The 21,441-nt window shown below is 43.9% G+C and overlaps 1 protein-coding gene across 1 annotated transcript; it reads right to left on the bottom strand.

Annotated features, from left to right (window-relative positions):
* Nucleotides 1-258: 258 nt before the first annotated feature.
* Nucleotides 259-20,411, bottom strand: tiparp (TCDD inducible poly(ADP-ribose) polymerase). The gene is made up of 7 exons (XM_022768891.1): nt 20,160-20,411; nt 18,006-19,058; nt 9,479-9,668; nt 8,792-8,979; nt 4,726-5,037; nt 2,896-3,153; nt 259-1,693 (listed from the first exon to the last, which is right to left on the bottom strand). The coding sequence occupies exons 2-7, from the start codon at nt 19,031-19,033 to the stop codon at nt 1,504-1,506; spliced, it is 2,166 nt and encodes a 721-aa protein (XP_022624612.1). The 5' UTR covers nt 19,034-19,058; nt 20,160-20,411; the 3' UTR covers nt 259-1,503.
* Between the last annotated feature and the right edge of the window lie 1,030 nt (nt 20,412-21,441).

Raw genomic sequence — 21,441 nt, 5'->3', positions numbered from 1 at the left:
AGATGCACAATTGGGATTGCAGTAGCTGCTTTTAATCACTCTAATGAATAAAGTCTATATTATGCTAATTTTACATTGGCCCACTCAAAGCTCCTCCCACTTTGAGAGCCTTTGTTGATTTGCCTGTTTACAGGAATATCTGGAATGAGGTTCGAAATAACAACATGACCCGACTAATAAATCTGAATTTAGATGATTTGAATAAAGCATTACTTCACCAATTAGTCATTTTCTCTTTTAGATTCTTTATTTAATCAATGTTACATTAAACTAACATAAATAAACATTTTTATGAACAAAAGGCACACAGTTCAAATATAAACAAAGAGAACATCTGTACAGTTTGTCTCAGTAAAACATGTCTACTGTCTCTGAGCGAGAGAGCGGTCCAAGAGAGATGAGTTTCAGGGGGGTTCCCTGTCAAAACGCTACGGCGCTGCTGCCGCTGCAGCAACAGAGGCATCGCCATCGAGTCCTGGTGGGAAACTATACACTTTTCAGTCACCCGCAAGGAATCAAAGTGGTGGGCACAAAGGCAAAGACGCCAACCAGGAACAGCACTGGCTTCATGTGAAACCTTTGCCTGGAGGTTTAGGGTATGTGGATGTCCATTTGGAAAAGTCCCACTGAAACTCATGTCCGTTGTCTGGTTGAAGAGGCCACAAGATTCATGTCCACTAAATAAAAAGATTCAAACACGCAGCACATAGACTTGAAAAAACATATGGGCCGGAGGCTGGGTAAACACTTACTATGATTTTTTTTGCAAGAGAATGAAGGGGGTCGGTGTTGCCATGGTTTCTTTATGGAAGCCTCTGATTGGTTGGTTGCTGCTTCCTCAGAATAATAAAATGGCCAGTTGGGCATTCACAGATCTGGCAAGATGCTAACTGTCTACCACAGCGCCTGTCCTGATGTGGAACTGAGTTCATATACAGCCATACGACTAAGTCAAAATGATAACGGGACTAGGTTTTTCCTGCATCTGCTCCAGAATAATAAGGTAGATTAAATCCTCTAGTGTCCGATGATCATCACTAGGCTCCTGTTCATACTAGATAACAAAGTGTGGTATACGAGTCCAGTCAAGTCTGTTGCAGCTGTTGTCTGTTGTCATCCACTTCTAAGCACTGGATGAAACAGGTGCAATCCTTTGCTAGTCCAGTTTTGTTTAGTTGAATCCGGTTCCAACCAGTCTTTTGTTCCTTACTGCAGTCCAGTCTGGTTGGATCCAGTTGACTATAGACCAGGATCACTGAGTATTTGCAAATATTTCATAGATTTTGTTTTGACCTGCAGCAGATGGGTGAAGTTCAGTCTAAGAAAGTGATTCCAATAGTGTTGGTTAAAGCAACAATACTCTAAATTTCAGCTTGTTATTGGTCTAAATTGTTCCTTTTCAGCTCAACTACCAAACTCCACCGATCTAACACCTTTAACAGACTGAAGCAAACTATGAATCAGTATTTGCAAATACAGACAGATCCAGGTCTGATTCAGGGCTTAGACAGCGACTGTGCTGGGTACCTCCTCGTAGTGAATGATAAAGTAAGGGTAGCTCTGGTCATCATTGAAGATGACATAAATCTGGGGGTCCACCCAGTTGTCCACACAGGAGTCATAAAGGTCACTGGAAGGGTCACGAGGGTTGATGGGAGGAGGTCGTCGCATGGAGGGATTTCCTACAGTAAACCTATAGAGACACGACAAAGAAGATGGAGACAAGGTTAGTATTGTGGTTGGGAAAAATGCTGCTTACAGATTTCCATTCAGTTCTCCAAGTCTGGAGTTACAGAAGAATAAGATACACTCTAAAAGAAGATTCTTCTAAATTTAATGATTACACGACTGCTGCTCCTCTCTGTGTTTTAGAGAACCTTAAATAATATAAGCTTATGCTGTAAGTGCATGAAATGCATGTACTGTAGGTATATGAATTGAGTCAGCGCATTTTAACCAGTTTGTTTTTCCTCCCTTAAATATTCATGTCAAGCCCTAAAGAACCATAATCCATCAATCTGTGTACCACTGCCTCTGGGGTCATAAATAAAACATGTTAAAATAAGAACATTTTCAGCTACAGACAAAGACGGTGGGTAGAGACATTAAGAGTCTGCGCACCAGATACAGTTTCAGACAGGAGAGTTAATCACACTGCACAGACAACTTCTTTATTGGTCTATATCCCCGCTCAGGTCTGGAAGCAATGTCTCTGCCTGCACTGTGGAACAGATTGAACCCAGGTTTGGAGTGGACGGGGGTTGTGTGTAGTGTGTTTCCAAACCACCACACCATCCTCCTGGCGCGCCACAGACTGTCTGCAAAGCTGGTGATGTATGATGGGTTCAGCCAAATCTGCTGTTTTACATGTGTGGCTCTGGATTTGACTTGCAGCTCAAGGGATGGGGCTGGCGTGATCCATAGCATGACTTAATAATGGTTTATGGAAAAGAAGCTCAGGATTTCAATGATCCAAATTAATGTTGTAATGTGTTTTGTGTATTTAATTTAGAAGCACTCAGTGAGGGGGGACAGGGTCAAAAAGACATGTTTCAGCAGAGGTACTGTATGTGCTGGACATACTAAACAGCACATTTAGAAACACCAAAACATGATATTATGAAAGCATGTACCCTTGAGCTAACACCTCAAACCAAAGCATGGTGTCACAAGTATCAAGTGGTGTTTTTTCGCAAATTAATTCATCTGACTGTTGTAAACCTCAAAACAAATATATAATTCACTGCATTACCTAAAATCAGGCATCACCATCTTGTGACTTTAATCTCAACTGATACACAACATTGTGATATAAATGTGATATAACATTTTATCCATATATCCAACCCCTAATGAAGCATTTTTGCAGTGTAATAAAGCTGCGCCCACACACACCTGCCAGTGAGGACTTTGGCCAGGAACATGCAGTGGACTCCTTTGGGCGAGCGCTTGGAGAAGTTGTGGGAGTAGACAGCCTTGCGGGCAAAGTAGGAGCCCTGACCAAACATAGTGGCGTGTTTGCCACAGACTCTTGGGTCGAAGTTGTGCTTGCAGATGCCCTCCACCACGTCGGCAGAGGTGCCGTGGAAAAGGTGGCGCTCACTCAGCAGCCGGTCCATCTCTGACATACGCCGTGACATGTACTCCTTCTTCCTGTTGGAGCAGAGGGAGACAGAAGGTGAGACAGATTTTCAGATGAAGTTAACAGATTTCCAGTGTTCAGAGGTTATTTCTTAATTTAAGAATATTGAATAAAAAAAGTAATAAACTAGAAAGCAAATGGGAACAGGCTGGTAAACAAAGACAGATCATCTCTCATGTGATTAATTAGTAAACAGGTGAGAGCAGCCCTGCTTTCTATTCAAAAGTTGTGATCACAGCCTTGTTTGCTCTAAAAGAACACTGGGCCTAAGCCTCGTCTTGAGCAACACACACATGCAAACACACACACTCAGCTCGTTTGATCTGAGCGAAAGCGTTTTTGAAAGGCTGTGACCCAGGCATGACCTCTCATGACTGCACAGCTTGTGACCTGACACAGACCAACACTGCACACATCCAAGCACACACACTCACATGCATGCACGCGCGCGCGCACACACACACACACACACACACACACACACACACACACACACACACACACACACACACACACTTTAATTTCCTACTATCCAATTTTAGGATGACGCTGATCAACTTTCCTTGACATCAATAACAAGCCACTCACATGCAACACACACGCACACACACAAACGCGCGCAGACATGCAAGCAAACAGTTATGGTCTCCCTGTCAGAAACCAAGTGTGGGAAGAGGAAATCTACTGACATTCAAAGAGGGTATCACTTCTAGAGTCTACATGCACGCACGCACAAAAACACACACACACACACTGTCAGTCATTGTGAAACCGTGCGGTACCAGTCAGTGTGGGAGAGTTTAACTGTCACAGCTGATAGGACCTGCCCTGCTCAACCACAGTGGTTAGCCCACTGTGTTTGCGACAGGAACATCATCATCACCAAACATCTCTCCATCTGCCGTGTTCACACACCACTGTGGACCTATTCTCACGAAGTGCCACTGCACAGCTGGTCCCACTTGCCCTATTTTCTCATTTCTTCCTCCTCTCACATTGTGTCTTTTTCACCCTTGTGTTTTTTCTTAAGAAATGTTTTTATTCTTGTTTCTGTCTGCAAGAACATACGCAGCTGGGCCTGAAATACTCTTTGAGTTCATCTGGATAAAAAGGTTGACAATACATTCTGTGCCACAACAGCAAAACATGTGAAACTAGGAACTCTAACACAACAGAAATTTACTTATTATACTTAAAACCTAAATAGTATCTTGACTGGTGAAAAAAATTACTATCAAATCAACTAAATCCTCCATATAAAATCATACCATTCTCATGACAGAGTAGCTGATGATCACTTCAGCAATTCAGCAGAGTTACGTTCAATAAAAACAACCACAAGTGCGCTACAGTTTCTCCACACAGCATTAAAGGGAAAAATTTATGCAAAAGAAAACCTGATGACGACAAACTTCTTGACACTGACAGAAATGTTTCCACCATTTCTGAAACATGATGAATACTGGTTGCGATTATTGGAAGTGATTTATGATTTGAGATTAGATTAACAGATGATATCTTCTGCAGCGAGGAAGTGCTTTAAATAAAGGTCTTAAGTAAAATGCTTCTGCTTCTTGGCTCACCTCTTGTACTTCTCCCAGAGGAAGGGGTTCTGCACGCGCAGGATCTTGATGATCCTGAACTTGGTCTCTGACACCGTCTTGTGGAAAAGGCTGTACACTGTGCGGTAACTGCGGTCTTCACGTGAGACAGGCACCTGCAAGAAGTCCTGGCTCATCGTCATGGGCAACCACGTTTCCGGAAAAAGGCTGGGTGGGTTGGTGGTAGTCGGTGAGAGGGGATGCGACGTGGAGATATCCATGGATGAGGAGGTGGAGGAGGAAATGGAGGAGGGGGAACAGGGGAGGGGAGATGAGGAGAGGCCGCCCAACGTCCTGGAAAGAAAAGATGGGAAACTTAATCATCAACAATTTTGATAATTGACCATTTAAAGATTTCCTACATTTCACATTACTGTAAACTGAATACTGAGGTATTTTGGACAGATGGTCAGACAAATCAAGACATCTGAAGATGTCAATTTGGGCTCTGGAAGTCAATAATAAAAAATAATCAACAGATTAATAAATAATGAAAATAATTTAAATAATTCTTTGTGTAATTCTTTTACTCAAACATGGAAACACTTTTTTGATTCCTGTAGTTTCCTATAATATCCTACAAAAGGCGTGAGTAGTAACCGTAAATTCAAATAGGTTCGTGCTATGCAGGTTTGTGCAACAGCTATGTAATTTAGTACTTTGGAAAATAGAGAGTGTTCAATTATTGAGTACACCTCCAATTAATTCAAATTATTTGATAACATAAATAGCATGGCACAGCAGGCCATCTGTTGCCTAACAATGACCCAATTCGGCATGTAAGGATTATTTGGGTTAAAATGGAGCTTTGATTTCTATCAGAGGAAATTTCTCAATATATCAACAACTGATTATCAACTCAAATTACCAAAAGATAAATAAATAACAGGAGAAAACGGTTGGAACATACAGTCAAAAAAGCTTTATCTTTATACATGATGAGCCACTCTTTCGTATAGCCATTCACATACAAGATGCTTTTTCATGTGCCGCAGTAGAATGAGGATGAACAAATCTCAGAGCTTAAACTGGTACCTCAACAGACAGGACAGCTGAGGCAAGATCTGGAATGATGAGTAGCAGGAGCTTTTTAACAGGTGTGGCAACTAACGTTTTCAACATAAAGGCAATCTTTAAGTAAAAAAGCTGACCAATCATAGCGTTTACTCTGATAGTGACAGGCTTTATGTTGAAATGTTAGCTTCTGCTTTAACAGTGTGCTGCAGATCTCATCATCCAGATAGTGCTTTTCTTTATTAGCCAGTGTCCATCCCTGCTGAGGGTCAGTGAAAGCAGCATCCCAGGCCTGTTCATTTATAGCACCGAAAGCATCAACAGCAAGCCGCACATCACAGCAGGCTACCTATCTCTCCACCTTCCCCTGCCTCCATCCCCATGTGTTTCCAATCAAGGCTGCATCCTAACGTAAAACAAAACTGATGTCTGCTGCCATGAACCGGCGCGTCTGAACTTCCAAAATCGTATCCCACCAACTGTCAACAATGACATCACTGCGCTGCGGAGCGGAGCAGCTCCACAGCAGCCGTCAGCCGTCACCGACCAAACAAAAACAGCGGGGCCGCGTGAAAATGAAAGCCAGACACCAAACAAGACAACAGGGAGGCAGAGTGAGGGAGAGACGGGAACGAGAACAAGACAGAAGGGGGAGAGTAAAATGCCAATTGCAGAGCTGTCATGGAAGTGACAATGGAACTATTGTGTCTGGCATTTGAGTCAATAACAGTGGTTTGGCTGTCAAGTTATCACTCTGTAACTGTAAATGCTGTTAGCCCTATCAGCCATAAGACAGTGTGCGTGTGTGTGTGTGTGTGCGTGTGTGTGTGTTGTCAAGAGACTGCGATCAGGTGACTCTGAGTCAGCTCCACAGTTTTTCTCATCTCTTTTCTCCCTCTCATCTCGTCTGTCCTGTCTCAATCTCTCCCCGCAATCGATGTCTCTATTCCCCGTGCGCTTTGAAAAGATCACAGGCAGTCTGCTGCAGAAAACAAGTGTGAAATGAAAAGAGACAGATAACAAGAGACTGATGCAGTTGGGGGAGAGAAAGAGTGAAAAGGTGAAAGATTAGGACAGATAATAAGGCAGGGAGAGAGGGAGGGAGATGGCCGAAAATAACATCATCGGGAGAGAGAGAGAGATGACAGAAGGAGAGGGAGAGGAGAGGTGGGGAGGGAGCGAGGGAGAGTGCCAATCAAGCTAATGACCTCAACCTCTAAGCCTAGCACAGATTGTTCCTGATACACACACACAAACTTCTTTTGGTCACTTGGGAGGACATTGCATTGACTTGCACGCATTCCCCTGGAAAAACTAAATAAATTCAACCAAGGAAGAAGATTTTAATGTTTTGGGACCGGCTTTTTGCCTCCATTATGTGACTGTGTGATCAGATTTTGGTCCCTACTAAGTGATTAAATGAGGCACACACACATACACACAACAAACAGATTTACAAAAAAAAAAAAAAAAAAAAAAAAAAGGTCTCAGGAACAAATCCCTCGATCCAAATTCCAGCTCCCCACAGTCGCTTTTCACACTCCTTCGCTCACCAGCTCTACTCTGCTGTGCGCCCAGTCTGGAAACCATTTAGACCTCTCTCTCTTTCTCACTTCCTCTGACTGTGCTCTCTATCTCACTCTCAAACTCGCTGTCTCTTTCTCCCTCATTCTTTCTCTGTCTGCCGCTTCCTCCAGCTAATTTTCCTCTCTCCATTTTGTCTCCTCTTGACAGTCGGGGCCCTGCAGGAACAGCTCGCACTAGCGCTCGCTCTGTGTGGGACACTGGCAGGACGAACGCTAGAGCAGGCTGCTCTGCAAAGGAAGTGAGAAAAAAAAAAAACCTGCAAATGGGTTAAGATGACTCCACTTGTTTCCAATCTGGTATCACTTGTTTCAAGAATATCAGTGAGGCGAGTGCAGCGAGGCAGATCGCGTCCCTGCTACAAAGAAAATGGCAGCTGGAGATTTCTGAAATCAGCTCATTTCTTCTCTGATCTCGTGTACTGTAATTCACAGATTTTCTCACTAGTTCTGAGAAAAATAAGAATGAAGTCTGGCTTAAATTACTTCTGTGATTATTCTTGAACTTCTTCTGTTTCCCCCCTCACTCTCTCTTCTTCTGGTTGGCTATCCCCTCTTTGTGTATCTCCTGTCCCCTGCCTCATCTGTCCTCGTCTGCCTCATTATCTCATTTTCCGTCTGTCTGGTTCAGGCCTGCTTCGTTTTGCACAGAGCAGCTCCTGTGTCCCGGTGACTCGGGTTGATTTGCCAAACATCTGAGCTGTAATGTGTAAGTGTTAATGTAGGTTTCCAGTTCGGCTCAGACTGCCAGGGCACCACGGTCTTGAAATGGATTAAAGGCGAATGTGGCGTTCAGGGGCTTTTGAGAATTCAGCCCTAACTACGACATTGGCTTTGTGTACCGACCTCTGTGTGCCTGCCTGTCTCCAAACAGGAACTCAGGACGCCCACAGAACACAGAGAGCTATGGGAAGAGCCAAATTGTGTGTGTGTGTGTGTGTGTGTGTGTGTGTGTGTGTGTGTGTGTGTGTTACTGTGCATGCGTTGCCAGGCACTTTATGTCAAAATCCAGGACTTAGTTTGAATGGTTAACATGCGTTGATATCCAAAATACTAAATGTTCCCCAGCAAGGTTGAGATCTGAGTGTTAAATGATTGGTGAGGCTCTTCTGGAGAGTACAACGGGAAATAGGAGCGGGGAGTAAGAGACAAAGAGAGACTATCAATCAAGTGAATGACCTCTACCTCTCAACTGAGGACTGACTGTTCCTGCCACTTTGCCTTACAATTAACTTGCAGTAATTCAAAACCCCAATGCTTATCAGAGTGTTGTGCTATCCTTCATAGAAGTTAAAACACTGCTTAGAAATAACAGGCTACTTTCTACCATCCAGATAGCCTCCATGCCATCATGGATCAGTCACATCCAGCCTAGGTTTCTATGGGTGCTCACCTTGTCATTGTAACAGCACAGGAAATAGCTACTTCAAGTGTTAAATGTCTTTACTTACTGTAGGTGGGGTGTAAGCATCACAGAGGACATGAACATGGGCCGCTTCTTGATCTGACGTCTGAACCCGAAGATGGCATTCTGCTGGAAGCCCTCCCTGATGTTGAGGATGTACTGGTTCTGGAGCGTAACAAATCGCACCTCCTTAAGACCCCTCGAACTCGCCTCCTCTATGAGCTTCACCACCGGCTGTGGAGGGGGAAAAAAAAGAGAAATGGGGAAAAGAAGAGGAGGACAAAGAGACGAAGTAGAGTTTAGATTCAATTGTTTATCGTTTTAAACACTTGGCTGCTCTGCATTTTCATTCAACAGAGGAACGGAGAGTTTGGGGAGGGAGATGTCAGTCAACTGTTGTGCAATGGACAGAAAACAAAAAGCCAAGGTGATAACAAGTGTCATCATGAGGCTCAGTCACACACACAAAAGAGAAAACAGTCAATTTTTACTGATTTGGTGGAATAATTGCAATTGGCTGAGGACAGCTGTGTCACAAGGGGTATTAAGGTGTGTATATGTGTTTGTGTCTAAATCGATCCCATCACAGTGGCTAGACAATTGATTGGTGTGGGCAGAGTTAATGTGTCTGGCCTCATGTTCATAGAGCGTGCACACAAACATACACACACACACACACACACACACACACACACACACACACACACACATATAAATGCACTAAGTGACTCACCTCGGAGTATTCCCTCCAGCCAAAGTTGTCTCTGCAGTAGTACTTCCACACTGTGTGACAGCTGGGGGTGGGATTTGGGCTCGTTGTGGGCGTGGGCAGAGGGTTCGGGGGAGTGGTAAGTCGTCGGACCCGGTCAAACTCCAGGTCACACACTCGCATCGCCCCGAAGTCGAGAGAAAACACTCGACCCCTGAAAAGCAAAGTTGAAGCTATTGTTAAAAAAAAAACTACTACTGCAGTCAGAGTGAAAAAAATATAATTCACATTCACATTCACACAGTCAGCTAACATGTGGCTGTGGCACGGTGACCTTGTTGTTAAATGGTCACAGTTTATATTTCCATCAGCAGCCACATGTCTGGTCATGCGGCTGCTGATGGAACCTTAATTTAACCCGAGTGCCCTGGAGCAAGACGACCAAACCTCTAATTGCCTGCTCAGTATGAGTCACACAGGATGACAGCGTCAGCTACATGACTTACATGCCACATGTAAACATGCACGGATGAAAGAAAATAAGATATACAGAATAAAAACATGTCAGCCAATAACTGGTAAAACATGGAGGATTATCCTGAGCTTTCTGTTTGGAAGGTTGAATTTATATTTACACTATGAACTGAACACAAAATATACAGTAGTACTAGCACCTGCAAAATAGTAGAAAGACACAATATTGCCATGTGCATACATCCAATCTCCCTTAACCCTTCTTTGTCTCAACAAGCATGGGTTAAAACCCCATTGTGTGTGTGTATGTGTGTGTGTGTGTGTGTGTGTGTGTGTGTGTGTGTGTGTGTGTGTGTGTGTGTGTGTGTGTGTGCATCAGTCTCTCTACATTAGAGTCCTCCATAGGGCCTCTGGCAAATCCTTTCTGGGTCAGACATACCACTTACATAAACGTGGGCATCCTACACTGGCACGCTATGCCATGGATGGAAGAGACAGACAGACAGAGAGGCGGAAACACACAGACACACACACACACACACACACACACACACACACACACACACACACACACAGAAATGCAAACTATGCAGGACAGTCACACTGATAAAACACACAAAATACACGCACAGAACCTGACAGTGTTAATGGGCTCATTGATTTTTTGCTGGGAAACTAATTGGATGTAACGTCAAAGGTTAGACATCGGTGAGTGTGTCCGTCTGGAAGTGTGTGTGTGTGTGTGTGTGTGTGTGTGTGTGTGTGTGTGTGTGTGTGTGTGTGTGTGTAAAGCATGGGATGTTTTCTGCTAATGTTTGTGCCTCAGGTTCATGCTAAATAAAGCACTGGAGCAATTACAGTCTTTTGAAGTTCCCTTCTAAAACACAGAGACACTGAGAGAGGGAGTGTATGAACCTGATGAGTTATTAGTTCAACAGCCTGTAGATATGAAACCTCATATTGTAATGGACGCACAGTATACAGGTATTCAGTTTCATCTACTGTAAGAGAAAATGCTGGTCGCTGGAGTTACACACACACACACACACACACACACACACACACACACACACACACACAGTTTCGGTCAGGATCGTGATAAGGTGCTGAGTCATTTTTTCAAGAACATCCATGCACTTTGATACTAATACTAATTACAAATACTGTATTTACAGTTTGTGCTTCTGCTAAGTCATAGTGTAACTGCATCTCTGTAAGAGGAAGTGAAATAGGAATTCATCCGCTAAGCACGTGCGGAAACTAAACAGTAACTGAGGGGCGAGTCACTGATTACCAGAACATAGGATTACCAGAAACACAGTGCAGATAGATAACACAGATGTCCACATGAGTTAATGTTTTCTGGACTGTTTCCATGCATTCAAGTAACTACAAAAGGTTTCGGTTCCATACGAAAAAAAAACAGAAATAAAATTGAAAGGCAGGGAAGAGAACAGAGAAACAGAAGAGAAAAGGTTTATGGAAATCGGTGGTACAGGAGAAGATGGGCATATGGGAGGATGCGACAAGAAAGGAACTGAAAATGTAGCACAAACAAATTAACTATGAGAGCAGTACATCTTTTATTTCACCTCTGAGCCGACTGCTCACTTCATTTTCTTAATTTGTGTCTCACTTTGTTCCGTCATCTCTCTGCTCTGTTCCCTGTTTCACTGCTTCTTTCCGTCTCTCCTGTTTTTTTCTGTCTGAACAAGAAAGTGCAGTAGATGCACCTGCATGGCCTTCACTCACTCTCTTGCTCTGTCTCTCTGTTACTGTCTCTGTCTCTCAGTACAGAACAGTTTCTGCCTGCAGTGGTACGTTATGATGACAAGAGCTTCTGTGCCTGTGTGTGTAAATTCAAGAGCGGCTTATGATGCACAAACACATCCACACATATATATACTCTTGGTTTTATTATAAGGAAGTTAAGTGAACTTTGGCACATTTACAGGCCACCTCCCCATCTCACTCATTACCACTATTTTTCTGTCTCTTTCACACACACTCAGACAAAGACAGGTCTCCAGAGAGGTCAGTCAATGATTTTCCGAGCCTTTCACAGACTCTTTTCGCTCCCTCGCTCCCAGACTAGTTTGTGCCGTTCTAAAAATAAAATTCCGCCAGTTAAATTAAGTGCACTGAGAGTTCGGTGCTTTCAACCTGGAGGCCAATCAAAAGTTGGAAAGAGACGCGAGGCACGCCCACTCTGGCAAGGTCCACGCTTTTCAAGACCACGCTTGAAATGTCGGGCTGCTCCAAGTTAGTGCAAAGGTACACACACACGAAAGCCAACTGAAAAATGCAGAGCAGATCTGGAGAGGCATATTTGAATTTGACATTTGAATGGAAAACCAAACTGCTGACTTGGGAGGGGTGTTGGTGTGCTAAAGGTGAAAGAAGAAGGCTTTTGAGCAAAAAGCATGTGGCACTGAAAATGCACCAAACCTGCTCTTGCTCTTGTGCTGGGGAGCTCCCAGGTGTGAATGTGTGGATCGGTACTGAATGTGAGAGCAGGTTAAAAAAAAAAAAAAGGGGGAAAAGGTGTGTTCAGCAAAACCTTTCCCTGAATAAATAAAGGTTAAGAAAACTCACTGCACTGTCAAAATGGCTGTTAATCCCCCACACTGCCTTCAGCACACACACACGTACACACACACCTTCAAACTTTCTCACGGCTGCACACACAAGGACCCGCATACCAGCATCAGTCATGCTATTGTGAACGTCACAGACTTAAAAAAAAAAACAAAAAAACAACATGAGCACTCACTCACCCCAGTACGTGCACACACACGCATTCTTTCAACAGATTCATGTACACACACGCAAACTTCATCCAGTCACGCCTAGATAAGTCAGTCAGACAACCAAATCTGCTGACGAAGGCTGCCTTCACACACACACACACAGACACACACACACACACACACACACACACACACACTCTACCTTGATGTCATGGGTATGTGTTATTTCCTCATATTGGTGCTATTCACTTTCCAGTTATCTATTTAAATGTGCTTCATTTGATTTTGTTTTTCAGCTCTAAAGGCTGTGAATAACACAAAGTCAACCACACACACACATACACACAGAGAACTGAGAACAGGAAAAAATGTTCACTGTTGTCTTCTGCATGTCCTAGATCGTTTCTGTAAGAGTGTATCTCTCTGTCCTCCTCTACACCACATCATTAGGCTCATAGTTCACTGTGTCCTCTCTCTCAGTGCTTTCACCCTCTCTCTGAAAATGTAGAATCTCCCAAGGGTGCTAAATGTGAGAGAAAAAGGGGGGAAGATGAGAAGATAAAGAGTTTGACAGCAAAAATAACACTTAGTGACACTTGAAAAGGAGAAGATCTGATAGAGAAAAACAAAGAAAGAGTGAAAAATGATAGTGTTTGAGTGCAGGGGCTCACACACATTTTCACATCTCTTACACCTCTTTGGACCCTCAAGGGACATTTGAGGAATGAAAAAAAAAAACATATAAAAGAGAGAGGGGAAAGGAGTGAAAGAGGGCGAGACAAGGAAACGTAGGGGGTGAAACATTCAGTGAGGAAAGATTACAAAGAAAAAGAAGGAAGAGATGAAGAGGGGAAAAAAAAGATGGAGTGATGAAGGCTGACTCTGAGTAATAAGAGGCAGAGTGACCCGGACCTCGCCCCACTGATTCATGGCATGGGCTGTCTGACACGTTATAGCTACACTCACTCACACACACACACACACAGTCTGATTATCTGACACTTTTCACATACACAATCGCCACACGCAAACAAGCTCTCATAGACACAACTGTCCTTGATTTTCTTTGGTCCATGGCACACTGAGGTAACATGGGATCCCCCACGATATAAACACACGCGCACACACACATACATACAAACACACACACATTGGTGTCAGGTCGGCCTGCCCTTGGTGCTTGGTGACTCTTTATGTCAGTTAATGACAAGCAAGGCTTTTATCACCTGGCCAACAAAAGAGTCTCTCTCTCACACACACACACACGAAAAATGTGCGCTTCGTCACAGTCGCGCAAAGATCAGCAAAATGTTTTTCAAGTCTTAAGCCCCCTATTACAGGAAATTGGCCTAATTATGAGAGATTTGGTCAAGAATTTGTGTGTTCCTGTAAATAACAGACGTCACATAAAACTCTTCAGATCAGTCAGGAAGAAATAGAAGTGCATATGTTTTTTCATACCCTCTCTCTCTCTCTCTCTCTCTCACACACACACACACACACACACACACACACTACAGCACAGCATAAATCTGTTAACAAGCAACCGTACAGCGGAGGATTATTACAGTATAACTTTTAGAAGCGATGACTGTGACATTCCTCCTTACTGCTGAGTTCATGACTAAGGTGGATTAGCCAGACTTCCATTCCTGCTTATCATATGGATGGGATTAACCTGTGCTATGGATCATACACACACAGGAACCGCTCAGCACAGAACACACACACTCACATACACACGCACATATACGGTACAATAGGCCGCATTGCACATAATCAGACGCAGACACACAAAACTGATCGTACGTTTTCTTTTCTGTCCGTTCCTTTTCTGCACACACACACACACACACACACACACACACACACACACACACACACACACACACACACACACACACACACACACACACACACACACACACACACACACACACACACACACACACACACACACACAGCTGCAGAAGGCAAAACAGGCCTGTGTTGCCATACCGACAGAAGAGCTTGTTAAATCATCTGCTGCTCTTTAGATCACTAACAATGTTATCATTTGGCTGTGGTAACCACAGTGATGCCTTCGCCCTGTGTGTGTGTGTATGTGTGTGCGCTTGCGTGCATGAAAAGACAGGCTGGATTGCATCTCTAAAGAAAAGTATCAAAAGAGCTCTCACACACCCTGTGCAACACAAAGCTTTGAGTAAATGACTAAACTCAGCGATGATTAACCAGAACCAAGTGAACACTACACAACTTCGCTGACTTTTCCTCGACAGGCTGCTCAGCTCTCAGAGCCTCATACCATTTCTGAGTTTACTCAGTGACAGCATGTCACCGAAACAAACTATTTCAAAGTATTCACATCCACCAGAGGTCAGGACTGAAAATGCTCAACAACCCATTTTCAGTTCTGACCTGTGCTGTAAATAAACACTGGATTAAACCACTACCAAACCAGAAACAACCTGTGTTTACTCGCTGCAGACAAAACTCCAAAACCTACAAACCTGTGTGAGTTATTTGTCAGAGAAGTCATGTGTCTCAGGAATGAAAACGTTTTACGTCACGTTAAATGTTTTACGTTACGTTTTAACTCTACCATTCTCAAACAGACAAACCTGTTTTTGAGGTCAGGGTTAAAAAAAACTTCATACATTCAAAGCCACATTCTTGTGAGCTTTACATCTTGGGTGCTTGAAAAAAAAATATATATATAGAAATGCACTCCAGAGGAAGCAACAGGGGGATTTATGATAAAGAATAGCCATGATGCAAATGTATTGGGCAGTTACAGAGCTTACAGGTGTAATTTAAAATGGGTTGACAGTCCCTGTAGTGGTATAATTAAGGGAAAATGCATGTGAATTCAGTGGTTATCCAGCTTTGAACAAAACATTTAAGTGTGTCAAGAGACTTCATTCTCAGAAAATATAAAATGTAACATAGAAAATCAAAGGAAATATCTCTGATAACTTTTGTGCTAATCAAACCAAGATCAAATGCAAATATTTGCATTCTGAAAATGTTTTTTTTTTTTTTACAAATTATATGACAGTGACCTGTTCTCAATAGCTAAGGAAAATAATTATTATTATCATAATAATGACAACAAATATATGTCAAACGTGCTGGTAAACCTCTTTTGTAATTTCCAGTTTCTACTGCATTTTCAGTCAAGTGAGCCAGATGGTCCCGCCTGACTGTATGAGAGTGTAACACACTCAAAGGGCTTCTGAAGAATTTGGGTTGACACCACCAGGTGCATATCCTGTTTGCGGGGCAATATGCGTTTTGCATAGAGTTTCAGTTCAAAACATGAGTCAACAAGCCAAATACACGGACACATACAAATCTTTGTAGACATATACAAACCTGTGTGTGTGTCTACTGTCCACACAGATGCAAACAAAGACACCCGTGGACACTCAAAGGCCTCGGCAACTCACAAAAGGTCTGATGATGCGATCCAGGGTGTGGATGTGGTCGATGATTCGAGGATATAATGGCATAATGCTGTGTCACACTCCACCAATGTTAACATGTGCATAACAGAATTAAAATGTGGCATTTTACAAATTTATTTGCCTTTGATGTGCCCACACCTTCATCAAACATTGACTATCTGTGTGTTTGCTGATTTTGGGACAAGCGGGGCAGTTTAACTGCTTAATAATGTCTGCTTTCTGTAAGTGAAAATGTTAATAGGACCAAAAAGTGAGGTGATCATTTGATTAGAAGAAGCTATTTATCAGCAGCTATTTTGATATTTTATGTACTTATTTAAAGCTTCTCAGTTGTGAGGATTTGCTGCTTTTCTTTAACTTACTATCTTTAAGTAAAGTATCTTTAAGTAAATAAACTGAATATCTTTGAGCTTTGGTCTGATGGTTGGACAAAGCAGGCAAACCGAAGATGTCACAGTGGGCTTTTAGAAATTGTAATGTTAAGAATTATGATGATTGTGACGAAATAAACGATAAGTAACCTGTGTTTAGAATAAGGGTTTAGAATGTGCCTGCATACAAAGTATGCCTGCATATAGAGTTTACAGGAAGCAGTGCACACTCCTGTATGTCACCCCACTGGGGCTTGCCAAGTGCTTGCATGTGTGTATATCTATGTGGGTGTGTGAGAGAGTGAAAGAGAGGTTTATCTCTGTCTGCTAAAAGGCGTGCGTGTGAGCACTGCAAGCCACTGAGCTGCCGATTCGTGTGAGCGTCTGTGTGCCAAGCCGTGTGTGCGTGTGTGTTGGAGTGTACACAGTGGTGTACAAGTCTATGACCGAGGGAAGGAAAGAAGCTGCCAAGTGCGTCTGTGTCAGTGACCACACAAGGCAACTGAGGGTCATGGAAGTTCACAGCTTTCTGCCATGAGTGCTGTAAAGTCTGGCTTGGACGAAAGCTCCAGCCAATCACAGGGCTGGGTTTGGGAGCAGGGAAATACAGGAAATAGATAACCAATATCAGGGCTGGGAGATGGAGTGCCATGCCTCCACAAGGGCACGATAGCTGATATGATAGTTCAAATAACGTGATACATGTAGGTACACATTAACTAGAAGACATGTGAAGGCCAAACACACACACACACGCACATATGGGGGATAAAAGGACCAATACACACTTTCACACATGAATAAATAAACCACATTTACTGTGCTAAGAGTTGTGAAAGTAACATACAGACATATTCACTTGGCCACAGTCCATTAGCCACACATGTACAGAACAGCTGTAGAGTCAAAGCTTTCAGTTTGTTACCGGTGGTGAAACCAAAGAGGAAGCTCAGGCAGAGGTCTACTGTTTCCAACACACCGAACCAGAAGTGGCTTATCTTCACGAGCAGCCTATCAGCTTACTGCACCATTGTTGCCATGTCACAAGTACCTATCAATTTACCGCACAGTAGCCTTTTCAGCAGTACTTACAACACCACAATGTTCTGGTGTGGCTGCAGTGTACTGTACTTTCCAACTCTATTGCTCCAGTGACAAAAATTGTTTTGCTATATTGTTATTAAAGGTCTTTATTGAGAAATTATTATAAATAACATTTAAATGCGGTTGCCCAGAATGAACAGAAATGTTGGAAAATGATGCCCCTCCACAAGTACATGAATTGTAGCTCCAATTCCTATTTTGTACTGATTGAATTGAAAGTAAATTGATCCCCTACCCACAGGAACAGATCCAAATGAGAAATACAGAAGAACTCTGGTACTGCTTCCCCTCACAGTGTATCCTGTATCTATCCAGAGGGCCAACGGTCTATACAGTATAATATAAAACAGCCTGCAGGTTGAGGTAAATATAGTGGGATACTTACTGAAACTTGAGCCTGACTTGCTCATTGTCAGGGTTGCAGTACAGTCTCTCCAGCTGTTCCTGGGAGTCGTCTGCTATGCTCTGCCACGTCTGACTACTGGTCCTGTGGATCTGCCAGTGGAAGGGCAGGACAGTGTGGTGGTGGGCACAGTCATTACCATAAACACACTGTCCTTGGAGGAAATCCACACAAATGTCCACTGAGTCTGACTGGTGTGTGTGATACTGGAGCTGAGTGAGCAGCTCAAAAACCAGGTCCAGGGAGGCCTCTTCACTTTTGTCCTGAAATAGCACTTCTTTGTCGGGCTGCAGGAGGAGGGGAAGGGGGTCCTGGGCTCCAGTGCAGTCTTTGACTGGAAGATTTTTAGCCCCAGAGGTTAAGAGGTCATTGGTTTTAATGGTCGCCTCCTGGTGAGGAGCCTGGGGTGCAACTATGGGAGGTATATCCCTGTCGGGGGGTGTTATTGTCACTGTGTTCCCGGCCGCCCTGGGGGCAGGTTTCAGCTGAAAGCAACGGCTGTCGGGGGCAGGATCGTTGATCTCGGGTCGCTCCCCTCGCCGCTCTGTCTCCTCCAGCTCCGCAGTAGTATCGGCTATTTCCACATCACCGTCCCGGGTCATCAACCCCTGTACTCCAGCCCCAGTTGTGGCATCGTCGGCAGCTCCCGAGTCTTTGAGACAAACCTGGCCCATACAGTTCTGTTTCACCACGACCGCTGCGCACAGGTTTCCCGGAGTCCGGCCCGGCTGGTTCCGGGGTACAAACACCCCATCCCCGGAGACCAGCGTATCCGTGCTCAGCAAAGTGGTCAGTATAGGATCCTCCAGGGCGCGATGGAGGCATTTGGCGTCCAATTTCCTCTGCTTCTTTTTAAAATAAGGTTTCACCAGAGGTATTTTGTCCGGTAGACCCACGATCTGCTGTTCCGTGAAATCTTCCCCTTCGTCCATATTTAAACTCATATCCAGGGAGATCCCGGTCGGCACACCGTCTGCGGCTTTCTGGAGAATGTGCAAAGTTTTATCCATGCTCCCCTCCTAAACCCCCACAGTCCTGAGAGAAAGGGAAACAGAGAAAGAAAGAGGTAGTCATCGAGGTTAACACCTATGATCCTATATCCTTACTATTAGTTTCGAAGGTGAAGTCATCCTGGTGCATAAAGCGGTGATTAATATGTTGCTTGGACAATCTATTATGCCATAAAAAAAGGTAACTGTGAAACCGGTCTCTCCTTTTCTAGAAAAGAAAACCGTCGCCCTCTAAAGACTGAAACGAAACCTGTTTAACCCCTCCGACAAAAACTACAGACTGGTCTTATCCCACAATGACCCTGCAGATAGGCTACGACAGAAATAACACAGCAACAGCCACCATAATGACCTGCTGCCACAGACACATTATAAGCCCCTAAAGAAATATTAAGGTACAGGAATAGCCTGTTATACAGATTCCCCTTTGGACGGGAGGAGAGGGTTCACGCAGCTTATTGCAGCCAGTAACTCAAGCGGAAAAAATATTACCTAATCCCGCTGTAGGGAACTCGAGTCACCAGCCTCAGATTAATCATATGAAAACGAGGAATTGGACACCGTCTTTGGCTTTTATCCTGGTGTCTTTGGTCTCTCACTAACGTCATGCCTGCAATTACAGCTGCGTCTCCGAGCAGGAGCGATAAAATCACCACTGTAACAAAACCTCTCTCTCTCGGGACTATATATTTTGATCACGGGAGTCCGATACGCGGCCCCTGCAGTCTACGTGCCGCTTACACATTGCTGCCCGAGCAAGTTTGCACGTAGGCTACAGTCCACACACACACACACACACACACACACACACACACACACACACAGCCTACACACACACATTCAAGGCACTGCGGCGGAGCACCGACAAAAGATAAACGGGGCACCCCGGAGCTTTATTTCACCGCGTCTCTTCAGCAGCTTTCCTCTCGGTAAGAAACACTTCTTCGTCAGAGCCGGAGCTTTTAAAGGGGCTGCGGAGTTTTCAAAGCTTTTAAAAACCAAACACCGAGGCACTGCAGTAGGCAGGCAGGGTCATTTTGTTATAGCGTAGCTTTCCTACAGCCGGTTTAGGAAAAGACGAACACCCTCTCTACATTTTTCTTATAACGAGACGACAAAATCCTACCTGCGCGGTAAAGTCCGCCCCTCTCCCCCCGGTCTCGACACTCTTTGGTGGGTAAAATCCAGTGCGCACATCGGCGGAGCTCCGTATCCAGTCTGGAGAAAGGCCTAATAGTATCCGTGTCGGGACTAGACCATAGTCCGGTTAGGCTGCTCTTGTCCCTCTGCTGCCCCCGTCGCTCTCATGCTCTGTCTTTATTTCATGCTGTCTGTCTGTCCCTCTCTTTGTATCCTTCCACCACAAACACAGGCGCTAGGGAGCTGAGACCGACAAAGAGCGGAGCACAGCTGTGAAGAGAGACTCTCTGCTTGCCTCCCGGCTCCGCACAGCCAGGCCCCGCCCCGTAACCTGGTCAGAGGCGGGGCTTCGTCTCAAACAGGGAGAGAGGGAGAGAGTCGTCTGCTGGTGATCGGAAGAAGCTGCATGGGGGTGTGGAGAGCCTCGGGGGCCATATGCTGGGCCCCGGAAGTAGGCCTTATAAAAAGCAAAGTGGGCGAAATTACAACACACAACTTTCAAAACAAACTAAAATCAGTAATGGAAGAGTAAGTAAATTAAAAAAAAATTATATACAAATACTCCACTACAAGTAAAACATCCACATCCACAATTTTATCACAGTAAAAACAAATAAGCAAAACTTGCTTTTTAATTTGGCCGGATTAACCTGATGGGGTCTAGGTTTGTTGGGCCCCTAGTGAATTGTGTACGTAGCTTATCACCTTGTGACTATAAAGACAGTGTAAACAGAACTCCACTGTCATACTGGACTTATACCACCTGGCCACAAGTTTTCAGTATCAGTTAGTTTGCAGCAGTTTTACTAAACACAACTTCATTTAGGGATATGCGTCACATGAACCCAAAATAAAACAAAGTCTTCAAACTAGATTTTGACAAAGGACCCCTCTACAGGACAGGGCCACAAAATTAGGTGATAATGCATGACATGCCATGGCTTATAGCAATTACCAAAACATGGGCTTATGGGTCCCCTGGCGGTCTGAGTCCCCAGGACAGTTGCCCACTGTGCCTGGTTGGTAATCCAGAATTGTTTATAGTAAAAGTACTGTTCAGATCGGCTCAGTACTGATGAGTATGCACCTACCAAACAGATTTCTTACAACCTAGCAACCCAAAAGTTGTGCCTAATAATGGCCCATGATTAATTAATAATGCCCAAATAAACAATTTAAGAGTTATCAATAAAGTAACTAGTTACACTTTCCTACAGGACATACTTTATAAAAGATTTATATCAGCATTGTAATGTTGTATTGATCAA

Source organism: Seriola dumerili, unplaced genomic scaffold, assembly GCF_002260705.1.
Source record: "Seriola dumerili isolate Sdu_G_001 unplaced genomic scaffold, Sdu_1.0 BDQW01001888.1, whole genome shotgun sequence".
Classification (NCBI taxonomy): Eukaryota; Metazoa; Chordata; class Actinopteri; order Carangiformes; family Carangidae; genus Seriola; species Seriola dumerili.
The sequence above is the reverse complement of the archived record's forward strand: the minus strand, read 5'-3'. Positions and strand labels throughout refer to the sequence as shown.

Excerpts from the sequence above, each read along its gene's own strand:
- tiparp (XM_022768891.1), bottom strand. The coding sequence starts at position 19,033 with ATGGATAAAACTTTGCACATTCTCCAGAAAGCCGCAGACGGTGTGCCG. Across the intron at positions 8,980-9,478 it reads GCTGGAGGGAATACTCCGAG|CCGGTGGTGAAGCTCATAGA; the intron begins GTGAGTCACTTA and ends CCCCCTCCACAG. Across the intron at positions 3,154-4,725 it reads CTCTGGGAGAAGTACAAGAG|GAAGAAGGAGTACATGTCAC; the intron begins GTGAGCCAAGAA and ends CTGCTCCAACAG.